Below are 23,063 nucleotides of genomic sequence, written 5' to 3' on the forward strand. Positions count from 1 at the left end.
CACCGAATGGCTTGACTGAAAATCAGCACTTTTTTTTGGATCACGAATAAACCGGATTAAAAAAATACCATTTAAATGGAACAGTGCTCCGAGATGCTTTTGGGGATGTTAAGTCACACTGATGTTTAATTCAATTCACGCAGCTTATGCTGCCTTTTAACCAGGAGGCGAATTAAGGCAGGGTGAAGCCTTTAAACATAACCCAGTTTAATTCAAAGTCAGACAAAGTATAACCCCCGTTCCTGTTAAACTACAGTATTATTTGTATTAGGTTGCTCGCTTTGAATTAATAAAGGATGTGTTATTACATTTGATTATAGCCCCATCACTCCTGAAGTTACCAATATTTTTCTCAAAAATACGGTCTACTCGCCTCCATACACACTTGTTAAAATTTTGAATATCTTTACCTTTGACAGATTCCCCCTTTAAAATCAATATATAGAATCTGAGGATCTCTATTCATCCCGTCTTTATGCATTTTTCCTGTCTGTCTGTCTGTCAGCATGCTCACCTTTCTGGTACTGCAGCCAGAGCTGCTGCTGGGCCTTCTTGCTGGGGAAGTAGATGTTGCAGCTGAGCTCGGAGCCGTACAGGGCCTCGGACACGTAGTGGCTGCCGTACTGCTGGAGGAAAGCCAGCAGCTCCTCGCGTGTGCTTTCCGCTGACAGCGTCTTCAGCACCTTAGAGAAGCCTAACAGGTCAAGGAGGAGATGAAAGAATGGTGACTTTAGTATCCAGAAGGATGGGTTGGACATTAAGGTCAGCCTTACTGTGTAAATGTGTTGTTATAAATGTGCAATTCATGTCAAAACAAGACCTATCAAGGGCAGACATACACAAATAGAAAGATCGAAAGAGTTATGTTTATCTGTGCGGTGCTTTGTGATGTTAAGAAATCACAAATGATTCAGACACCGACCTGTCGATAAGGTGATGGAGCTGAGTTTGACTTTGTACAGATTGCTGCGCACTCTCCACTGTTGAACCATAGGATAGCCCACTGCCTCACTGAACTGGGCCTCCCCTAAGAAACACAAGAAAAAAAGGGAACAAAGAGACACTTTAAGATAGGAGAGAGACCAGGGCTGGCTCTAGCACCTTTTGGTGCCCGAGGCGAAATTTGGATTTGGAGCCCACCCTACCCCCGGCCGCCGCTGGAGGCACCGCTCTAGGGTTATTATTATCATTATTCAAACTTTATTTCAGACACACAAGAGGGTCCATAGCAATACAAGAAAAGAGATACAAAAACATAGACCACAGCAATTCACCATTCAATTCATATGTAGGCTATCTCGCCAGTGTTTTCCGAGCCTGAATGAGCACCGAGTGCAGCTCTAGCTCGGGCTGGTTAAAGCCCAGGGTCGGCGCCAGAGTGTTAGGGGCGGACGGGCAATCAGCTTTGACAGGGGGGGCATTTCTTTTCACCTCATATAGCCTTTATTAAGTGTATCTTTAACATGATCATGTTTCATGAAAGAAATAAACTGACAGAAAGGTGTATACATACTGCCACTTATGCGCACAGGCGCGCACACACGCATACACATGCTGTTATGTCCACAAAATCAGGTTATAAACTAACACCGTGTCCTAACTGGATCGCGCTGCATCGCGTAGCATCTGACGCTCTCTGTCCACTGAATACGTTAAATCTGCACTTCTGTTACATCGTGTAAACCAGGAACATATCAGCTGTGAGCTCCAGATCAGACTGGAGCTGAAGACGTAACCACCTCAAAGATGGGTTAGTACTTGTTATCTTCCTACGTTCGTACTTTTTCTTATTATCAGCAAACACACGTTTTATTTGTGATATTTACTGGAAATAACATACGATATAGCCAAGAGCAAGTAGGTTGTTATCTAGTGATCTTCTCCAGCCAGCTGCCACCTTATTATGGTTTCTGTTTTGAAATGAGGAGGTACTGTAGGTTACAGATAACTCCTCAGGCACGCCCTGCGTCTTGCTAGTGCCAGGGTCAAAATGTGCACACAGACGGGTGCCGAGATAAACAGGCAGTTAAACAACACATTAATCTAACAGTCTGACTGATTTCTTCATAATTATAATTTAAGTTAATAAAGATTAAATGTGGATGTTTCTTTTACCAGTTGTTGTCCCTGCTCAGCCTGCTGTAGTGTAACATTAGTCCATTGTTTAATTCCACAATACTGAACAGAATAATCCAAACAGGTAGAAAAAGTAAGATGTGAGAGGAGCACAGGATGCTTTTTATTCTCTTGGTCCTAATTGTGCTTTAATGCACCAGGTTTGTAGGTCTACTCTCTCTCATTTTTTTCTATTGAGCTCGATTAAAAAAACAACAAAAAAACAAAAAAAAAAACACGCAAACGGAGCGGATCAAAACGAGGCTTCTTACTGAAATATTGTAGTGACGGTTCATATTCCCCAGTTTCCATAGTTGTCTCTTTGTGCTGTGTGTTCGTGTTTTATTTGAAGCATTAGTGAGGTGGATGTTATATCTTTTGACAGGTAGCTCGTAACAAAGTTTCACTAGTGAACTTTATTACATATAACTGCGAGCGTCAATGCCTGTGCTGAAAGTGTCAGTACTCAAGTTAATATTTTCATTTACATCCAGGACAACTGACCCGGTTTTCTCGGCTCATTTTATCTAAACTAATCAGCCGTTCCTCTCAATATGAGTGACTGGAAAAAATAGGAACCGTGTATCCGATAGAAGTTCAGACAAAACATGTTGGTCGCAGCCAGTTAGGACACTCCAATAGAAAACAATGTAATCAAGCCCAAGTACATGTCCTAGTTGTTTCCTAAATGCAAAACTATCACAGTTTTGTGCTTTATTTTGCATTGCAGTGTTAAGTCCTTCCATTACCAAACTGAATGAATTAATTTTACTTATAGCTTAGCTGTTATTTTAGTTTAGTTTTTTATCAGGAGAGAATTCAGCTGAGGGGGCACAGTGACCTTTTTGGACGGGCCTGGACCCCCATGGCCCGCCCCTAACGCCGACGCTGTTAAAGCCTCTAAATAATGAACATTTTACATTTACAGAACACATACTGAACTTACGAAGCAACATATTTGCCTGAGCATATAGTTTACAGCACTGTCGATAGATGTGTCTGTCATCAGTCCAGTCATCGGTGAGAAAATGGAAGGAATATCGAACAAGTGAAACACAGGAAGAACTCATTTTTTATCTTCTCTACTTCTGACTATCATCACATTACTCTTTTTGGCATTAAATTTAATGTCATATACAATGTCATAGTCTTTGCCGTATTTTTGAGCACACCGTGACTAATTGTTGCAGCCCAACACTATATGGACTGAGAATTACCAGGTCATCAGCATACATTAGGTCAGGGGTCTGCAACCTGCGTCTCCGGAGCCACATGCGGCTCTTTAGCCCCTCTCCACTGGCTTCCTGTGGATTTTTAAAAATGGAAATGAATAACTGTTTTTTGTTTACATTTTAATTTTTATTATTATTGTTGTAGGTCTAATGTACGACGATACGACGGAGTATTAGGGCCACTTTGAGGAAAAATAAATAAATCTGAGATTTCGGGAATAAAGTCATAGATTTATGAGAAAAAATGAGTAATATTATAATAATAAAGTCAAAGGTCTATGAGAAAAAAAGTCGTAATATGATAATAAAGTAAAAGGTTTACGAGAAAAAGTCGTAATATTATGAGAATAAAGTCATAATATTATAAAGTAGAAATTTTACGTGTTATTTTCTTTTTTTCTTGTAAAGTTGTGGCTTTATTCTCGTAATATTAAAATTTTTTTCTCATAAAAGGTATGACTTTATTCTCGTTATATTACAACTTTTTTTCCAATAAAGTTATGACTTTTTTCTCGTAATGTTACAACTTTATTCTGGAAATCTCCGTATTTTTCCCTCAATGTGACCCTAATACTACGTAGTACATTTGCACTTTGGCCCTCACTGCATTAGACTTATATAAACTGTGCTACCTTCATCACAATACTCAAATGTTTTGCGGCTCCAGACAGATTTCTTTTTTTTATTTGCCTAAAATGCCTCTTTTGATAGTAAGGGTTGCTGACCCCTGCATTAGGTGACTGATAACAGAGTTTCAAACAAGGCAGCCTGTGTTACACCCATTCAGTTGTTTCGTCTTCCATATACATATTGAACAAAATAGGAGACAAAAATACCCCCTTGGCGAACACCATTATTTACATGAAATGGGGCAGATACAGCATTGCTCCATTCAACCTGCATTGTTTGATGTGAATACCAGAAAACTAGTATTCTAAGTATATACTTTGGAACAACTCTGGCAAACAGTTCCAGGAATAATTTGTCATGATTAACCCTGTCAAAGGCTTTTGGATGCATCAATAAAGCACATAAATACAGTGGAGTTTTGGCTTCCATATTTAGCAACCATTTCCTTTGGAGCATAGATACACATATCAGTGCCATGTTTCCTTTTAAAGCCAAACTGATGATCAGTGGTGACAACAAACATTTCCAACCTTGCTAGCAGGATTCTTTCCAACAATTTAGAGAGAACACTAGCCATGGTTAGGGTTCATAGCCCCGTAATCCACAACACAATCACAATGGTTTAAGGACAAAAATCAAGATTTTTATTTTCATAAATAACTGTATTTATTATAATATAAATAAACTATTGGTCCCTGATATTGGTGGCTTAAAAGTGTTCAGTCGGTTTCACTAAAACAAGAGTTACAGGAGTGAAAAGTATATTTCTTTATTTATTTCTTTATTTGTTCATTTTTTACCTCAATACATAAAATGAGGAGGGGCCGGCATTTATTTATTTATTTATTTTTTAGAGGGCGACCAGTGGCCCCCCCTCCGAAGGTTGGTGCTTTAGGCGACCGCCTATATGGCCGAAGCCTTATGCCAGCCCTGAGAGAGACAACATACACAACAACAATTTAAAACAAATGAGCAAACTCAGGTTCATAAAGAGCAGCTCAGATTCAAAATAAACAAAATGCATAAATGAAATCCATCATTTCATTTGAACCGTTTATTGCAGATCTCTTCTGTCTATCCGTTATTGCCTCAACATCATTTATTATCACAGCCCACATCCCAGCTGCTCTCTCGGATCAATGGCAGATATATAGTGCAACCTGAACTTCAATTGGATTGCTGGCATTAGAAGTGGGAGCAATCTCGCCACTCTCTGCAATTCAATTATCAAACTTTCACACCAGTTTAGAACTAAACCCACAAAAGTGAAGAGCGAGGGGGAAAAAAAATAAAAAAAATAAACTGCTTACGGGCACCTTGATCCTGTTGCCTCTGGAAAACGTTTTACACCTGAGACATTCATGCACGGTGAAAAAAGAGCAATTTACTTCCTCTGTGTGTGTGTGTCCAATTCTGGTGAAAGCAGAACCCAAGTAAAAATCTCAGGGGTCAATGTGGATCAAATGCCAATTTAGCTAATGGAGGGATTAGGGAGCAGAGGTGGGGGCGCAGGTTTCAAGCCGAAGTGTCTAAGTGACTCTGTCCCCCCCACAAGTTGGGGTGGAACAGTCGAGGAAAGGATAAAAGGATGAAACAGGTCCAGTAAACATGTCTGTGTGTGTCTGGGCATGTGTATGTGTACTACTTTGTGTTTATGAAAGCATTTTGAGACGGGGTTTAACGGCACAATGCCACCGAAAAAATAGGCCTACTGAGGATAAGCCCATATCTTCTTAAATGATCTTGCACTCTGCATTTCACAAAATATTGTATTATATAACACTTGTTGTCACTTCCCTCAGGCCTGGATAAACATTAAGGGGAGGCACTACAAAAATGTTAACTAATAACCAATTAGTTTTTATATGACAAGTTTTCTAAAATGTTTAAATATGTTTAAATAATTTGCATTTCCAGAACAAAAATCTGAACATTGGATAAAGCCAGGTTCAAAATTCTGGTTCTGTTTTACAGAAGGAATTTTGGATATATCTCTTTTTATCACTCCATAAATCAGAAAATACTGTGAACATGCCATGTTTTAGGAATAAAAGGATCTATAAATCAGGCGATGAATGATATATGAACAAACCCCTCTGTAAAAACCTTCAGAGTATAATTTAAATAGGAATGACATTCGAAAGCTGGAAAGAAAAATACTATTTAAATTAGATAATGATAATGATGATAGATTAATTATTAAAAATACATTTTCAGAAAGCGCCCTAAAAGACATGGGTGGTAAAATTTCATACATTTTGAATATTTTTGAATAGGTTAATTCTTTTTAACTAATAGATATCACCATACAATTCCCCAGTTGATTACTTAGGTTAAGACAAGTATTTTTTGTATTGCAAATTTTCTGAAATTGTATGTTTAATATATGTAAATGATCATTATTTAATGCTAACTTTTGATGAATTTGGGAGAAATCTACAGACGTAAATAGACAAAGTAGTAAAATAAACACCTAAATGTGTATTTTGGATGCTTTCTTTCCACTAGTCTGAAAGAGGCAAAATAGCCTGAAAAAACTTTAATTTGCCTGTAGCGTCTTGCCTTAAAACATCTCATAACTGAGACATTACTGTTTTTTTCACATACATATAATTTGTTTAATATGCTGCTGTGTTTTTCTCTTCTTTGGAGAGTCAGATTGGCTGTAGTCAGTTCTGAATTTATTTAGGGGGTCAGCTACCTTTACTATCAAAAGAGCCATTTTAGGCCAAATTAAATGAAAAAAAAAACTGTCTGGATCCGCAAAACATTTGAGCATTGTGATGAAGGTAACACAGCCTATTAAGTCAATGCAATGAGGGCCCAAGTGCAAATGAGTGGCAGGACATTGAAGAAACATCTCAGGACATTTGGCTGTAAGCTGCTGCTGGCTTTTCAGCAAATCCAGTATGCTTGTTATGGAAAAGTATTTCAATTACTTTTTTTGTTGTCAGAATCTGTCCACGCACTAATAAATTCTCTATTTTCCTCAGAGACTTTTCTTTTTTGGGATTTAGAATCCATAGCTAGCCTACTGAGCTACTGAGGTTGGGCAAAATTAGAGAATAAGGCACATTTTGGTTGACTGAAATTATTTTTTTAATTATTATTAGGTGTATAGGCTACAGATTTTTGCAACTGGAGAATGTAGGAATCACCGTAGACCTACAAGAATGATAAATAAAAATGTAAAAAAATAACCGTTATTCATTTCCATTCATTTCTTTTACAAATCCAAGGGGAGCCACTGGAGAGGGGCTAAAGAGTCGCATGTGGCTCCGGAGCCGCAGGTTGCAGACTCCTGATTTAGTCACTGACCATGAATGGTTCATAGGGAGATAATAGAGCTGCCACCTAAAAAAATGCAATGAATCAAATCTATTTATCTATTATTCTCAAAAGGAGAGAAAAAAAAGGTCATATCCCCGAACTCACACCCCCCTCACCTGTGAGGAGCAGCAGGTTGGGCAGTGGCTCGGACAACACCCCTCGACATTGTTCCTCTACTGGTAAGGGGATGACCATGAGGCCGTCGGCCAGCTGGGGGAAGTCCTTGATGAAGTTGTTGTCCCTGAGAAAGAAAGAAAGAAAGAAAGAAAGAAAGAAAGAAAGAAAGAAAATTTAGTTCCTCAAACTCAAGGTAAAGTTTTTACTTTACAATTCAGTCATTTAATATTGAACAGGTTATCATGTGGTAGTTTTTGTACATGTCAGTATAACATCCCGTATCTGGGATATTTTGGCTTCACCTCTGTGCAGTGGGAGGAAGTAGAGACACGTCGTCCATACAGTCTACGGTTTGTACCACAAAGGTAACAACCCGCCGTGACCGCCAAGCATCACACCTCTACTTCTTTATCTAAAGGTTGTGTTTAACAGTCAGGGGGTGCAGCTACAAATTCTGAACTCCATGAAAACAACTCAACAACAATAAATATCTACAATCCTGACATGTTCCAGTGCCCCGTCCAGCTCCCGGCCCCTCCTGAATCATTCAGAGACAGGGATTTGGAGATTTCACTGTTTTTTCTGTCTTGCAAGATTTTTTTCTATGATAAGGTGCTGATATTTCTCCTCTGCTTCACAGAGGTTAGAATGAACGTGCTAGAAAATATTCAAACACATCATCCAGGTAGCCGTTTTTCTTGTCGTCATTGCGATTTGTTCCATCCGCGAGTGACAGAATTAAACATCAGTAACATGGGGTACAAAGCCAAAAACATGTGAGCATGTGTGTGTGTGATGCTTGGCGGACAAATAAAGCAAACAGTTGTGTCCCCCAGTTTGAGGGCAGAACAGACAGCTGCAGGCGAAGATAAGACAGACCCCCTGGAATCTCCCCCTTTCTCTCTGCTGGAGACGAGAAGTACAAGACGGAATGGTAATGTGAGAGGGAAGGGTAGAAGAAGAAGACCCACATACTGTCTCTCTGTAGTGAGAGGTAACACAGAACACCCAGACATGGGCTGTATTCAAAACCGACTATTACATACTACTGAGGAACGCAGTATACAGTATATACTGTGCTCCTCAGTAGTATTTAGTATGAAACTGAGCGTGACCGGTCGGCTCTCGAGCGAGCTATGCCCGCGAGTGATTGAGGAGTTTTTCACCTTCAAAAAGGCAGATAATTACCGGTTCCTGTTAATTTCATATGGACATTTGTGGTGTGATATTTAAACAAGGAAATAAAAGCCCCTTGTCTACAGACTGGTCTCCTGAGAGTGCTCCAGCCAGCTCACAGCGGGGTCTTAGAGCGTGACTGTTCGGCCGGCGAGTCATAGCGACCCCGGCAGGCTAGCTGTCACGGCAGTTTGTGGAGCTTCTCAACTTGGAAAACGTTGGAGCAAACGTTCTATTCGCCATCTAATATCGTAAAACTGCCATCATTCAAAATCTATTTAGTTGATTTCTCGCCCCAAAAATGTTCAGAAGTGAATTTAGTGATGAAATAGCTACGAAAAATGTAAAAAAAAAGAGCTGTTTTTGGCTGCTGTTGTTGTTGTAACCGTAGCCTGTACCGTTCCAGCGCTTTGCATTGTGGGATACAGTAGGCGAGTTAGACTGGTCCGGTGCATACTGGAACTTTTTTCCGAATCAGTACATGCTACTAGTATAGTACGCAGTTTCGAATACAGCCATGCAAATGAAGCTTTTTCATTTTTCCATCTATTTGCTCCTCCATGCTATATCATGCTGGACAAATCACTTGCAAAATAAACAGCAGTAGTCAAGTAGAGAGATAGTGCATGTTCCGCTTCATTTTTGTTCAGTAGATGGACCGTTCTGGTTGAACCAAAGCAGCTGCAGTTCATTTCCTGTCAAAAAAAGACGAGTTGTCTCGCTGCATTCTCAGAACCCGGCGAGCGGCGGCAACCTATTTCCCATAATCCACTTTTATGGGACCGAGTCTCCGAGCGCAGACCTTGTGCCACGAAGACTCTTCCCGATATCATTTTCATTTCATCCCATTCCTCTCCTTCTTTCTCTCTCTCTTTGCTTCCTCTCTAACCACAAAGCCGGTTAGATGCAATGACAGCCTTAGTGTTACAATGCAGGGGTGGGAAGGATTGACTCAAGGGCAGAGGATGAGACGGAGAGAGGAGAGAGAAGAGGTGCTGTAAAAAGATTACGGTGGCTTACGCTCACAGAAAACATATTGATTGCTAAATTAAATCAGCCGGCTTCACGCTGGGGCTCAGAGAACCTTTGGAGGCGTGTGGACCGAGATGATATGTAGCTTTATGGATTTTCGAGCCTAGATGTGGACTGTCCTTGACACCCTGCGAGGAGCTCCTTTTCTTCAGCCACTTTGCTCCAATTCACATTTTTAGGGTTGAAATACATACAGCATAAGAGGCTGATGTATCTCACAGGTCACTGCAGAGTTGCTCAGAAACTTAACTGACTCTATTTTGAGGATAAAAATTGTACAGACTAGTGCCTCAGGTCTTTGCAGCGCCTGAGTGCACATAAAATCATTATGTCCTTAACCTTCTTCTTCTTCTTCTTCTTCTTCTTCTACCCTTGAGGGAAAAAACATCTAAGGCAAATATAGATTGTTGTGGGATCTGTCCATTTTTGCGCAAGTTAAGTGGTGAGACGAAGAGTCAGTGTCAATCCTGAATATTTCGGTTTACGTGGTTCCGGTGAGACCACAAGTCCTTGGACTGTGTTTGTGGCTGGAAGGGAGCTTGAAGCATCTATCCTGCAGACAGCTCATTAGAAGAGGAGACTCTCATCCGTATCACTTCTACCCAAACATATACCCATAGTGTGGTTAACAAAATGAGCCAGTTGTTTGTCTTTCAAGAAAGATCATCTCAATCTTATACAAATGTTGACAATATGGTTTAGCCGTTAACTGGCCGTGGCTAACTTATTTCACCTGGGAGCGAGAAATTGACATTTGTTAAATGACAAAATCGACTTGACTTAATGAACTTAAGCTTAATGAGCAGTAAATTTGAAAATAGAACTTCTTCAAGGCAGACATTTTGACTTTTTCCAACACATGTGTAACATCAATAGTGAGTGAGTGCAGTCATTGATGCTCCAGAGATATGCTAATGCGGTGTGCCAACCCACTGATAATGCTTACTGAGACTTAAAGGGGACATATCATGCTCATTTCCAGGTTTATACTTGTATTTTGTGTTTCTACTAGAACATGCGTTAATGTTCGAAAAACACAATTTTCCTCATACTGTCTGAAATGTTCCATTTTAGCGCCTGTCTCTTTAATGCCCAGTTCAGACTACACGATATCAGCCCGATTATAGCCCGACACGGCCATCGTAGGGGATCGGGAACGATAAATGAGTGTTGTGTGCGAAAATCGATCCTCTTATCTCATGTGTAGTGTGTCATAGTACACGACAACCGACGCCACGTCTGGTTACTACGCTACTTTGCGTTGACCAATCAGGTGCTCTCTCCAGCGCGCAGTCGCAGTCAGGTCACTTGGTAATATAAAAACATGGCGAAAAGGAGGAGGGATGCCGAGTTTGCTGCTGTCAGGTGGGACAACGAAACTGACTAAAGTATGGACAGCCCATACCGTCCTCTTTGTGCCACCCAGGAGCGCATCCACAACCCTTTTTTCTTTCTTTTCTTTTTCTTTTCGCAACACAAAACCGCCAGCATCACACACAACGCTTCTGTCACCATGATTGACAGTTGCTTCAACCGCCAGTCACCCGACCAAGACACTTCAAGAGTTTATGGCGCTGTGATCGTTAGATCTGACATTGTGACCATCGTCAAAGACACAAATATCGTGTAGTCTGATCCCGGCATAAGAGCCCCACCCGAAAAAGCCCATTCTGCTCTGATTAGCTCCAGAGAAAAATATGGTGCACCTTTGCGAAGGTAGTTCTCAAGTAAGCTTATCGTGGTAGTCAGTGTTACCGGTGTTACACAGTGGTCGGGCACACCGATTACATTACGTACCGCCCCCACCGTCGTTTTTCTTTTTCTTTTACAGAAATAAAACCCATTTAGTTCATTTTGGCGTATCAGCGCCGTGTTATCAATAGATAGTCGGACGACGAACGCTACAAACTGACAGTGAATGCATCTGCTCCATACAGAGTCTTAGCTCAGAGCAGCAGGTGTCATATTTCACATACACGGGACGAGAGAGAGAGTTGACAGACTGAGAGATGGCAGAGGATTTGGTGACGCTCCAATTTGGCAATATTTCAGATTCAAACATAATGCTATAAGGGAACCATAAAGTTAATGAGGTAATCGCCACGAGGACGACGAAGCGTTCACAGATTGTGTAGACCCCCGCGGCCCCGCAGCAAAAGCTGGACCGGAGAGGCCAGACACGCAGCTATCCAAAGACCAAAGTAAGCGCGCTACACATACCGACCAAGTTTATTAACCGGTGGGACATTTTCCTCACCGTCACATCCCTACTCTCAAGCTGTGGGCGATATATTCTGATGAGCCTGCATGTGACATAGGAAGGGGCAACCAAATCTGAATGGCTTGTTGAATCTCGTGTTTTCTGATCTAGGCACAAAGAATTTACTGGGTTGTCTCGTTTAACAGTTTCTAGGGTAATCACAGCCTCATGAAACTTTACAGCCACAAACTAGAGACCTAGGGCATTCAGAGGATGGATGGCTTCCCTTGGTAGATTGACAATTAGGGGGTTTCTGAGCTGTTTCCAGAACAGAAGCGCTCGTCATCCAATCGACGAAAAATCACAGCATGGCCTTTTTTCTATGGTGTTCCTTAAGGTCTTGGTGTATTAATGTGGTATTTTGAAGGAATTATTGATCACTTTCTATCAATTCTCGAATGGTAAAAATGGTTAACTTTAGCACTAAATCTATGTAACATATGGCATCAACCCCAAAATTGCTGCAACAACTTATGAGACATAATAGAGCACGGCAATGGAAACCACATACTTCATATCATAATGTTCTAAACCCTTATACACTTTCATAATTCATTTTTAATTAATTAATTAACTAATGTTGGAGATTTATGACTAGAAGAACTTGAAACACAGTGCTGAGCTGCATCTCAAATTAATCTTCAGGCTCTCAGCTTACAGACGATGTACACCACTTCTATGTGACATCTACTGCTCACCTGCTATCTGCCCCTAAAGATGATATCTATTATGGATCTCACAGGGTTAAACTAGGGGCATTTTTTTTTTTTTTATCTGTTGTAGCGCTCATAAGCTGTGTGTTCATACTGCCACAAATGAGGACTAGGACAGGTGGCTGAAATTCACTGACCGCAATTAAGCGTTATCCAGGGACTCCATTTGTCAAATTTAAAGACATCTAAAAAAAACAAAACAGGATTATCTCTTCTAGATTAAAACCTACTCCTGGTTTAATCTGTACTCTTTCCAGGTATTATTCGCGCCCACCTACACAACCTTACCGCACATAACAACCTCCCGTGCACCAAAACCACCCGTGAGCTTTTAAACTTGCCGGGGCGATGCTAGCAAACTTGTGTATTTACTCATGTTTCATTCAGTACCCATGTGTGCTCATTAAGGGAAGTGGACACTGGGCTCCCTCCTGGCCAAAACAGGCCTCCGATCCTACTTGAGTCTACAAGTGGCAAACTCTGTCCAAAACACAAGATTTACAAATTATATCTGGTGGGATACAAATATTCAAGACCAGTCCATGCATATATATTTAAGCTCCAGCTCTTGTATTTTCTCCTCTCCCTTTGTGTGTACTATTTAAATTCAAACACAGTACATCTGATTAATAAAGCATACTGAGGCTCATGTCTTACATGCAAATAGTTTTTTTTTTTGTGTGTGTGTGTTTCACAGCCAGTCGTCAATGTCAGTACTCCTCCCTAGATAGGGTGTTAAAATTGTTCTCTGTTTGTTCAGCCTGTAGTCCTCGGCGGTAACCCTTCCTCGTTTTTGCTCTCTGCATCCCTTATTCCTTCCGCCTCTTTATTCACTCTCCCGGCTGCTCTCTCCTCCCAAATCACAGGCATTCTGGTGATAGGCGCAGATAAGAGCTATCTACAAGTCAATTTAGAAAAAAAGGTTTTTGTGTCTCTGTGTGTGTTTGAGCGTGTATCTGTCTAGAACAGATGCGAGGGCTATCTCACAAGTCACCTAATTTCAAATCCTCTGCGTCTGTGTTTGTGTGAGAGCATATAGGTTTTGAGTGAGTCTATCTGTGGGAGTTTGTGACTGTGAAACTGATATTGAGTGGCACTTATCTAAACATTGTCTGAGGTAATTGGCTCTTTCGGTGTTTCCGTCCCTGCAGGGGAACCTCGTCCTCGCATCGCGGCACCGATCGGAAATGTTAACTGTACTCACTTACATTCAACAACGTCTCAGTTTATTATCTACAACGTCGAGATTCCACTACAATGTAGGCTTACAGGTGATTTTCAGACATGGTGGCTTCGATTGGAAAATCACACTCGCCACTGAGCTCCTTTGTTTGTCACATTTTCCTTCACGTTGTTTAAAGACTGCTACTCGTCTACCAAATGGCAGTATATAGACCGTTAAGAGGACGCGTTGTGTCAACTACCAGAGACTCGATGTAGGCCTGCTCTGCTTTTGAAACGGCACACTCTGATATTCAGGAATCCGGTTTGTTAGAAACAATTGTGGGGCAGCCAACCCGTTCAGAAAATGAATTCTACGTGCATCCACAGTTTCCAGACATGACTGTATACCTCCTGGCTCCGAACAGCTCCCCAAACAATGAGGAAAGCTAACTGTTTCAGCAAACTGTAAGCCATGCAGGATGCTCTTTTTCCACTAATTTAGAAGCTGCCTTTGTGGACTGATGCAAGCACTAACAAAGACTCCCTAATTCCCAGAGGAAGCGAGTATTGAATATACATACAAATCCGTGGTGCCAAGCTTACAAAGGCTATATTCTGATTATCAGAGTCGCTGTTCTGGCTCAGCGGCTAATTGGGCACGTGTAACCTTCTCAGGTCGAGGCTGAACAAGGAAGGGGCTCTTCAAAAAGTAAAAAGACATTAACGGAAGACAGTCTGGACGATAATTTTCAATGTTCGTGTGCGTCTTCATTTCCAAATAAACAGTTTAGCTGCATTAAACTGCATGAATTTGCGTGTAATGCCTCATGAAACGTGCTGTTAAGATGTGTTGCGATGAGTCCCCGTAATGCAATATCTCAGAAATTATAATGGTGAGTAAAATATTCTTGCAAATAGTGAAACAATAACAAAGTTAACTTGAGCAGAAACTCTATAGAACAATAACTTAAGCTATGCAACGTCAAACAAATATATTATGTTGAGTTGAGGTTAGGCGACTTCAGTTAAAGTGCGGGTCCATCTGCGTTCTGTTCTGCCATCTCAGCCATTGCAAAAAGCGTTGACAAAGATAATCAATTAGTTAGCTGTGCTAAGTTTGGAAGTAGCTGAAAGGGTTATATTGGTTTCTTTTGAAGTGGGGTTTTATGTATACTCCCGCGTTCTGCGAGGTAAAATTACTCTTTTTATGAATGTAGTCTGGTGAGCAGTAGACAATTACTATTTTACTTAATACTATACATGAATGTATTTAAGCCACCTAAAAAAAAAATCAATATCAGTTTAAGTCTATGCTATATTTATAATATTTTCACCACTTTACCTCGCCATCAGACAGCCTTTTTCGACAGGAGACTGAAGCCGATAAATCACTGTCTTCAAAGCCTGTAGACCAGACTCCATTCACAAAAACATTTTACCTTGCAGAACCCGGGAGTTGCTGGTCTGATGCTAAATCGGTCGCTTAGTTTGTTTGCGTTCATGCATTTCAGATCCAAAACTCCATGGCGTGCACACAGCAGTACATTGCTTGGTTTCTGTGCTGGTACTCCTGACTGCTTCTCCAAACTGTGTGCCGACCGCTAGTGATGCGCGGGTCACACTTTTTTACAACCCGCACCCACCTGACCCGTTATGAGAGCCAATATGCACCGGCCAATCCTCAAAAAATATACGTTAATCAACTACCCGAACCTGACCCGACTTGCAAATCGCCAACTTTATGTATTATAGTAGCACCATAAATGTCAGGACTGAGGTCTGAGCAAAGACAGAGACAAGCGGACTTGAGTACTGTGGCTGTGTATAATCTCACAGAAATATGTGAAATGACCAGGACCTCTTGACGGTGCATTACACATAATTTTAACACCTTTCGTGCCACCACCGCGGCTGGTGGTGTGTCTGTTTGAGAGAGAGAGAGAGGGGAAAGGAAGGTGGACTATTGCACCAATGTTTCTGTAAGTTATTAATAACTTTCTCAGAACGCTGCTTTGTCACTCTTTGACCCACCTGCCCGGACCCGTGATATTTTCTAATAAGCTCACCTGAGCATGAGGGACCCACGGGTTGACCCACAACCGGCGCATCACTACTGACTGCTTTCTATGTTACTGTATGTAACGTTAGTACACTTACTATAAGGATGTATATGGGCCATTCTACAGAATTGATACAAACTGTTATGCACCATTGGACTCAATTGTTCTGTCTTCAATAATAAATTGCATTCTATTGCTCATAAAACATTTGTGTTTGTAATATTTCCAAGGCATAAGGCATGTTATGAGTTAATATTAAGAAATAAGGTTGAGGGAATATGATATATCCTTGCAAACAAAACACTGTGGTCACTACCGAAACAGTTCAGTCACTACCAAAACAGTGGGTATTTTGTAAAAAATAAGGTATATTGAGTTATCAACTAAAATGTTATGATACTGATTGGTTTAATGTATGTTCAATTTAATCTGTCCTTAACTCTGAAATCAATATGATCAGCGTTATGCATCTTACAAAGAAAGATTGCATTTAGATTTTGAAGAATATTATAAATTGAACTTAAAAAATTGTTAAAATTTTAATTTTAATCGATTTAGTTGTGAAAAACTTCTAGAAAAATATGTAAAAATATTCTTTAGAGGAGGGATGGAAATACAATCTTAACAGGTTAATATAAAACCTTTTTTTGACAGAGTATTACTATGTTTCGGTAGTGACACATTTTGGGAGAAGAAAAACTTTCCAATCCAGTCTGAAAATACAATACCGAAATTGACTGTGCTTTCATTAGATATGTGTACATACTATATATATATATATATGGACAAAGTTTTGGGAAGAAAAGATACAAATTTCAAAATCTTTACAACTCTGACTTTGCACCAATTCGGTAGAATGGCCCATATACTGTATACTGTATATGTAGCAGCTTCATCATGCAGAAACCTACGTCAGGTCACATGGGAATTTTCTTTTTTAGAAAATATAATTTTGACGCTGTAACATACATACTTTGACCAAAAATATAATTTTGGGATTTGAATACATAAGGAACACCATTGGGAATAAAAAATAATAAAAAAATAAATAACGAACATGCCCTTTAAGAGTAGGTGGCAGTGGTTGACATATACCGCTTACTTTATTATAGGTATGATTGTGAACCAAAATTGGTGGATTTAAAGCCCAAATATATTTCCCCATCTAAATTTTAATGTCAGTCTATCACTTTTTAATAGTCATGCTCCGTTTACACGCAACTGCATCCTGCCACACTTTAATGACCACTTACACAATAACACTAGAGTGCAGAAGTTACGACACTGCGAGCGTGTGTGAAATCAAAGATTCTGCACTTCCTCTAATGAGGAACTGAACGGTAAAAGGAAAAAGGAGAAGAAGCACAACCGCGATCTTCGCCACTAGAGGCTGCTCTCTCTCTGTGCCAAAAGAAAGACTTAAATGGCATCAGGATCAGTCCAGGAAACATCAGTGCTTCTGTGTGTTTATGTCACTGCACTTTATGTGCAAGCCTGCAGGGTCTCCTGTTTTTGTGCTCTGTCGGACTCAAAGGAGGTGTGCGAGACTGTACAAAATGGTATGAAGAAAATCATTAACTGTGAGACGTGTTGATCTTTCAGCAATTATGTTCAGTTAATAAACAGGTGTGCGCACATAATGACTAAATGATGCATTATCAACAACAGTAAATGACGAGCTATTGTGCGACAGAGATGCAGCATACAATGGGGTCGGGGTTGGGCACAGAGCTGGAGTTCAGAGGTGAGCTGGAGGCAGAAGTTTCCAGAGTGTGGAAGTGATTTGCAGTTGTGACTGAGGTGAAAAGATTGCTTCTCCGCTGGGATGCCAGAGGGGAGAAGAGTCCAAACCGTGCAAGGGGTTGAAGAGTCAGGACAGGGCAGAGCGATGGCCAGTTTACCACAGAGAAGGGAGGGACTGTGAAGCAGGAGGAGCTGAGACTCTGCGAGGTTGAATCATGATCTGGAGACATTGGGGGTGCTGTGCCCTTGACAGCCGCGTAGGCTCACAACAGCGTTTTGAACTGTACGTGAACAGCCACCGGGTGCCAGTGCAGTGCAGATAGGGAGGGAGGGGGGCTGGGGGTTGTGTTGGAGAATTTATGGAGGCTGAAGACAAGCAGGGCTGCAGCACTCTGAGTGGATGCACAAAGAACCAAGAGGGAGGAAGAAATGCCTTTGCTTGAAATATTCAGGGAGATGCCGTTCTGGATTGACAAAAAGAAACACTATTCTGAGCGATGTCAATCTTTCACATTCAAAAAAACTTTTTGGCTGGAGCAGCATTCCCCTGACCAGATCTCGTTTCTGCTTATGACATGACTGGAAAGAAAACAAACTGAAGAAAATGATGCTGGCAAAGGCTGCCTCAGTGATTTGCCAACACAATGAAAATAAAATGAGAAAAGCACTCTACAATGCTACCAAGATGTAAAAAAAAAAAACTGCTGTTCTACCAAGGGGTTGATTTTTTTTTTCTTTTTAGAATATACCATGGCGCAGCTGCATGTGGATAATGCCACTAATGCCTCACATGGTGTGCATTCATCAGTGGTCTCCCAATCTTCTCCCGCCACATACACAAGAGAGGCGGAAAACAACCAACAGAAAATGTGACATCCAGCGCGACACAGCGTGTTTGTAATTTCCATGGCTGCCATGCTGTTTGGATTCATCCCTAAATGGGATAATTACCCAGCGTTTGAAAGAGAAGCGTGCAACAAAAGGCAGCACAGACAAAAGAAGGAGACAGGGCTTCGTTCAAAATACCACAAAATATGCAAAAAAAAAATGGGCACTGCATGGTCAAAGTAAAAACACAGCCTAGAATGCTCACTTGAGTTTGAATCCAAAGTTATTGTTATTCAGCCTCATACAAAGGCCAACTGGCTGTGTGGAATACGCATGGCTGTGTATTAATGGTAAAATATCTCAAAAATGCCTTCGGATTTTGCCAAAACTTTATAGTCAGCTGCTACAGTACACCCCAATGACTAAATTATTTAAAGAGTCGGCTCACCTGAAAACATACCACCTCTAGTGGTACTGCATCTACCCATCCAGACAGTATGTACTTCACCATGATGGTGAATTTAATTTGTGCCAAAAACAAAACCCTTATTACTTTAGATATACTATCTTCGTAACCTGTTGTGCGTAGCTTTTGGGGGAACTATACAGAAAAAGTAATCCCTGTGAAAAACTGTGTTGTATTTTTGTTTTTGTAATTTGGGTGCAATTTGGCTGAACAGACGATTTAAAGGTGCAGTGTGTAGGATTTGGCAACATTTAGTGGTGTGGGTGCTAGGGATGCACCGATACCGATACCAGTATCGGGTATCGGGTATCGGGTCCAATACTGTGCTCATGTACTCGTACTCGCAAAACAACACCGATACCACTTTACGGTGGTGTGCCCGACCCCACTGGGCCGGGATCCCACCTCAGCTGGCGCGCGCTGGCCCTCACTTTCATTGCCCCACGGGGTTTTGCTTGCACCCTCTGACTCGCGTGTGCGTTAGACTCCTTGGTCTGTGTTTCAAGACGGGAAGAGAGCGCAGCGAGCCCTTTGTCCACGGTGTGGCGAGGTCCGGGTGGGGAGCGCTGTAAAGCTGCGGCCGCGAGCCACCTTCGCCCCAAGCCTTTCCAAGCCAACTTAGAGCCGGTCGCGTACACCGCTTCGTATGCGGGACTCCCCAGCCTGCCGTGGGTCGCTCACACCCTCCGAGGGTCTTTTGGCACAGAGAAGTACTCGTATTGGTACTCGGTATCGGCGAGTACCCAAATGTAAGTACTTGTACTTGTACTCAGTCTGAACAAAAGTGGTATCAGTGCATCCCTAGTGGTTGCAGATTGCAGCCAACTGAGTACCCCTCCGCTCACTCCTCTCTTTCCAAGACTGCCGAGTACAAATCCATGGTAACGTCGTTCGCCTCGCTCAGAGGCCATTTCTTACCATAATAACACTACTTTAGCAGCAACAGAAGTCAGACGGCGGCTCACGTTACCGCAGTTTCACAAGTGTGTCGAAAAACTACGGTGGCCTTCAGGTAACGTGAAAAGGCTCTCTCTAGAGCCGATGTTTGGTTTGTCCGTTCTGGGTTACTGTAGAAGCATGGCAGAGCAACATGACAGACCTGCTCCCTATGTAGATATGAAGTGCTCATTCTAAGCTTACAATAGCATAATGCTTCTTAGTATCAAGTGATTATACACATTGAAAACATAGTTATAATTATGGCTTGGGGCCCTTCTGTGTGGAGTTTGCATGTTCCCCCCGTGTTAGCGTGAGTTTTCTCCGGGTTCTCAGGTTTCCTACCACAGTCCAAAGACATGCAGGTTCATTGTTGACTCTATATTGCCCGTAGGTGTGAATAGTTGTCTGTCTCTATGTGTCAGCCCCTGTGATAGTCTGGCGACCTGTCCAGGGTGTACCTTGCCTTCGCCCAATGTCAGCTGGGATCAGCTCCAGCCCCCCTGCAACCCTGAATAGGATAAGCTGTTACAGATAAAGGATGGATGGATGGATGGATTTCTGCTAAGAGATCCCCCAAAATATTACACACTGTACCTTTAATAATAAAAGGAAGAAGGATCAAATTTCAAATGTAAGACATTCACATTCATTATGAAATGAATGTTTTACACTACGCCATATAAACCCGGAGTTAAGCATCCCATCACATTATCAATCACTACTGTCGTTTCCCACCGTCAACTTTAAAAATGTTGCCACACTTGCCCTTGAGAACTTGACCACCAATTTGTTGGGGGACTGCACAATCAAAGATTTACGAGAGCTACGGCGCGGGGCCAATCTGATTGCGTGTAATACGCTTAATAGCTGTAATATCTGATATTTGAATAAACGGCTCGGTGCGAGCGGGGCCTGTCGGATGAGTCATAACAAAGATGAAGCACCCGCTGTCACCCAGGGGCACGGGCCCCGGATGAAGGATTAAAGAGTTATTAAAGGACAGCATCCGAAAACAGGCTAATTCGTAGCGTAATAAAACAATCAGGGGATGTTTACCTTGAGACTTGCGTTGCAATCTCTCATTATGGCTGCAGCCACCGCTCGGTTTGATGAATGAGTCCACTGAGAGGAGGAGATGTGGTGACTCTTCATGGCCACTATTGATTAAGCTTTGGGAGGGAGATGCTGTCAATGAAACCGCCTCTGATGGAGAGTACGCTGTGGAGTTTGTGTCTCTGTGCAAGACCGATTGGGGCGCATGTGCATTTGTGTTCGTATGCGAGCTTCACCTGACTAATTAATGAGCGGCTAGCCAATCAAAATCAGTGGTTATTATGGAGTCAGAGCATGTTTCACACAAAATGTAATTCAGCCACAACATTTCGTCTTGGTGCAGGGACACAGAGACACGGTATGAAAAGTGTGTCTTGTTCTACATTATTACCCAACACATTTTTTTGTCACTCTGTCCCTTTAACACACTCACTCACACACACACCTAAACACACACACAAACAACTCAACCTCACTTTTATTCCCCTGGGTCGTGGGGTACAATTTAAATACAACGTGAGTGCGCATAGACATGTTTTTTTTTTTTGTACCTTGATATCTCTGTTGGCCTTAGAGGAATTGTGGAAATGAACTCGGTGGCTGGGAGCATTACCATAGAGATGAAGCTCTGTAATGCAGTGAGGAGGGGGGGCACGCAGGCCAGCTAGTTGCAGAACTGATTAGAGCCATTGCTTTTCTACTTTGTATTACTCCACTTGCACTTTTTCACTTCCTCTTAACGCCCCATTTGGGTTTATCCGTCCTAACAAACTTCTGTCTCTCTCCATCTCCACCCCCACACTCTCTCTCTGTCTCCCCCTCACTCTCTCTCTCTGTCTCCCTTGTTCTCTTATTCGCTCACACACACAAACACCACAGCGCTACGAGGAGCCCCTTACCAGCAGATCTGTTCCTCTCATGTCATCGAACTGACAGCGGAGCAGCACTTCCGAGAATTTGATAGAGGGACAACAGACTACGACTGGAGGGGTTATCTCTCTCTCCTTACTTGGCACAACAATCGGCAGGCAGTTTGACCGTCATCCGTTCTGACGAATAAAGACATCTTAACAGGCAGTCAAAAGACAGAACAAATAATCTTTTTTTTCTTGACAAAGTCAATAGAATAAACTGCCTATAGCTCTTCAAATTTCACGCTGTCAGAATGGTGATTGTCAACTGAGAAATCCACAGCTGGGAGTCTTTTACCAATAACAAAAGCATAAAAGAAGAACCAGCTCTGGAACTTGGACATTGATGCATTTATTTGTATGGGTTTACTTAAAGCTGCGTTGGGTAGAATTGGAGCAAATATAATATAATTTATAAAACGGTCATGAGACAGGTAGTCTGAAAAAAAAATCATGTTCCTCTGTGTCCTCCGGTGATCCTATAACGACATCTGCAAGATTTCACAGACTGGAGGAAAACAACCAATCAGAGCCGAGCTGGAGCCTTGCCGTCTCATCAAACAGTCAAACTAGGCAGCGCTGATCAAATATGAATCAATATTCTGTTACTGTAATGCCTATTTCTCACCTCAGAATCATCTTGTAGTGTACTGTTTAGCTGTAAAATGAGAAAGTTTGTGACCCGGCAGCCATGTTGAGATCAGCTGAGGAAATACCAAGCACCGCCCACCAGCCGGAACAAACTTTCTCATTCTACAGCTAAACAGTACACTACAAGATGTTTCTGAAAACATTTGAGGAGAGAAATAGTCAGTTCACAAGTGGTGATTGACAGCTGCCTCCGTTGAATGAACAGCCAATAGAAACGCTCTCTCTCTGAAATGACCTGTGATTGGCCAAAGTCTCCCGTCACAGGTAGATTTTTTAAAGCCTGAAAAACAGAGCCGTGAGGAGGTGCAGAAGTCTAGTTTTCTCTCAGAACACTTGAATTACAATATGCTGAAAGGTTATTATGTAATTTTTGCCCAAAGACGCCAAAAATTAACAGGCAGTCAAAAGACAAAGTCAATAGAATAAAGTGCCTATAGCTCTTCAAATTTTACACTGTCATATTGGTGATTGTCAACTGAGAAATCCACAGCTGGGAGTCTTTTCCCCAACAACAGAAGCATAAAACAAGAACTAGCTCTGGAACTTAGACATTGATGTATTTATTTGCATGGGTTTACTTGAGCAAGCGTGTGAGTGTGTGTGTGTGCAAGCCGCGTGCATCCATCACTAAAGCCAACATCCT

General features: G+C 41.7%; 1 protein-coding gene across 2 annotated transcripts in view; it reads right to left on the reverse strand.

Annotated features, from left to right (window-relative positions):
* LOC119478316 (astrotactin-2-like) overlaps positions 1 to 23,063 on the reverse strand; it is a 624,157-nt gene that overhangs the window by 86,119 nt on the left and 514,975 nt on the right. For both annotated transcript variants that reach the window (XM_037752984.1, XM_037752983.1), the window contains exons 14-16: positions 7,424 to 7,548; positions 923 to 1,027; positions 515 to 694 (exon numbers count right to left, since the gene is read on the reverse strand). In XM_037752984.1, coding sequence (XP_037608912.1) covers positions 515 to 694; positions 923 to 1,027; positions 7,424 to 7,548 — 410 coding nt within the window. The remainder of the gene's footprint in view (positions 1 to 514; positions 695 to 922; positions 1,028 to 7,423; positions 7,549 to 23,063) is intronic.

The sequence above is a fragment of the Sebastes umbrosus genome, chromosome 19 (assembly GCF_015220745.1).
Source record: "Sebastes umbrosus isolate fSebUmb1 chromosome 19, fSebUmb1.pri, whole genome shotgun sequence".
Taxonomy (NCBI): Eukaryota; Metazoa; Chordata; class Actinopteri; order Perciformes; family Sebastidae; genus Sebastes; species Sebastes umbrosus.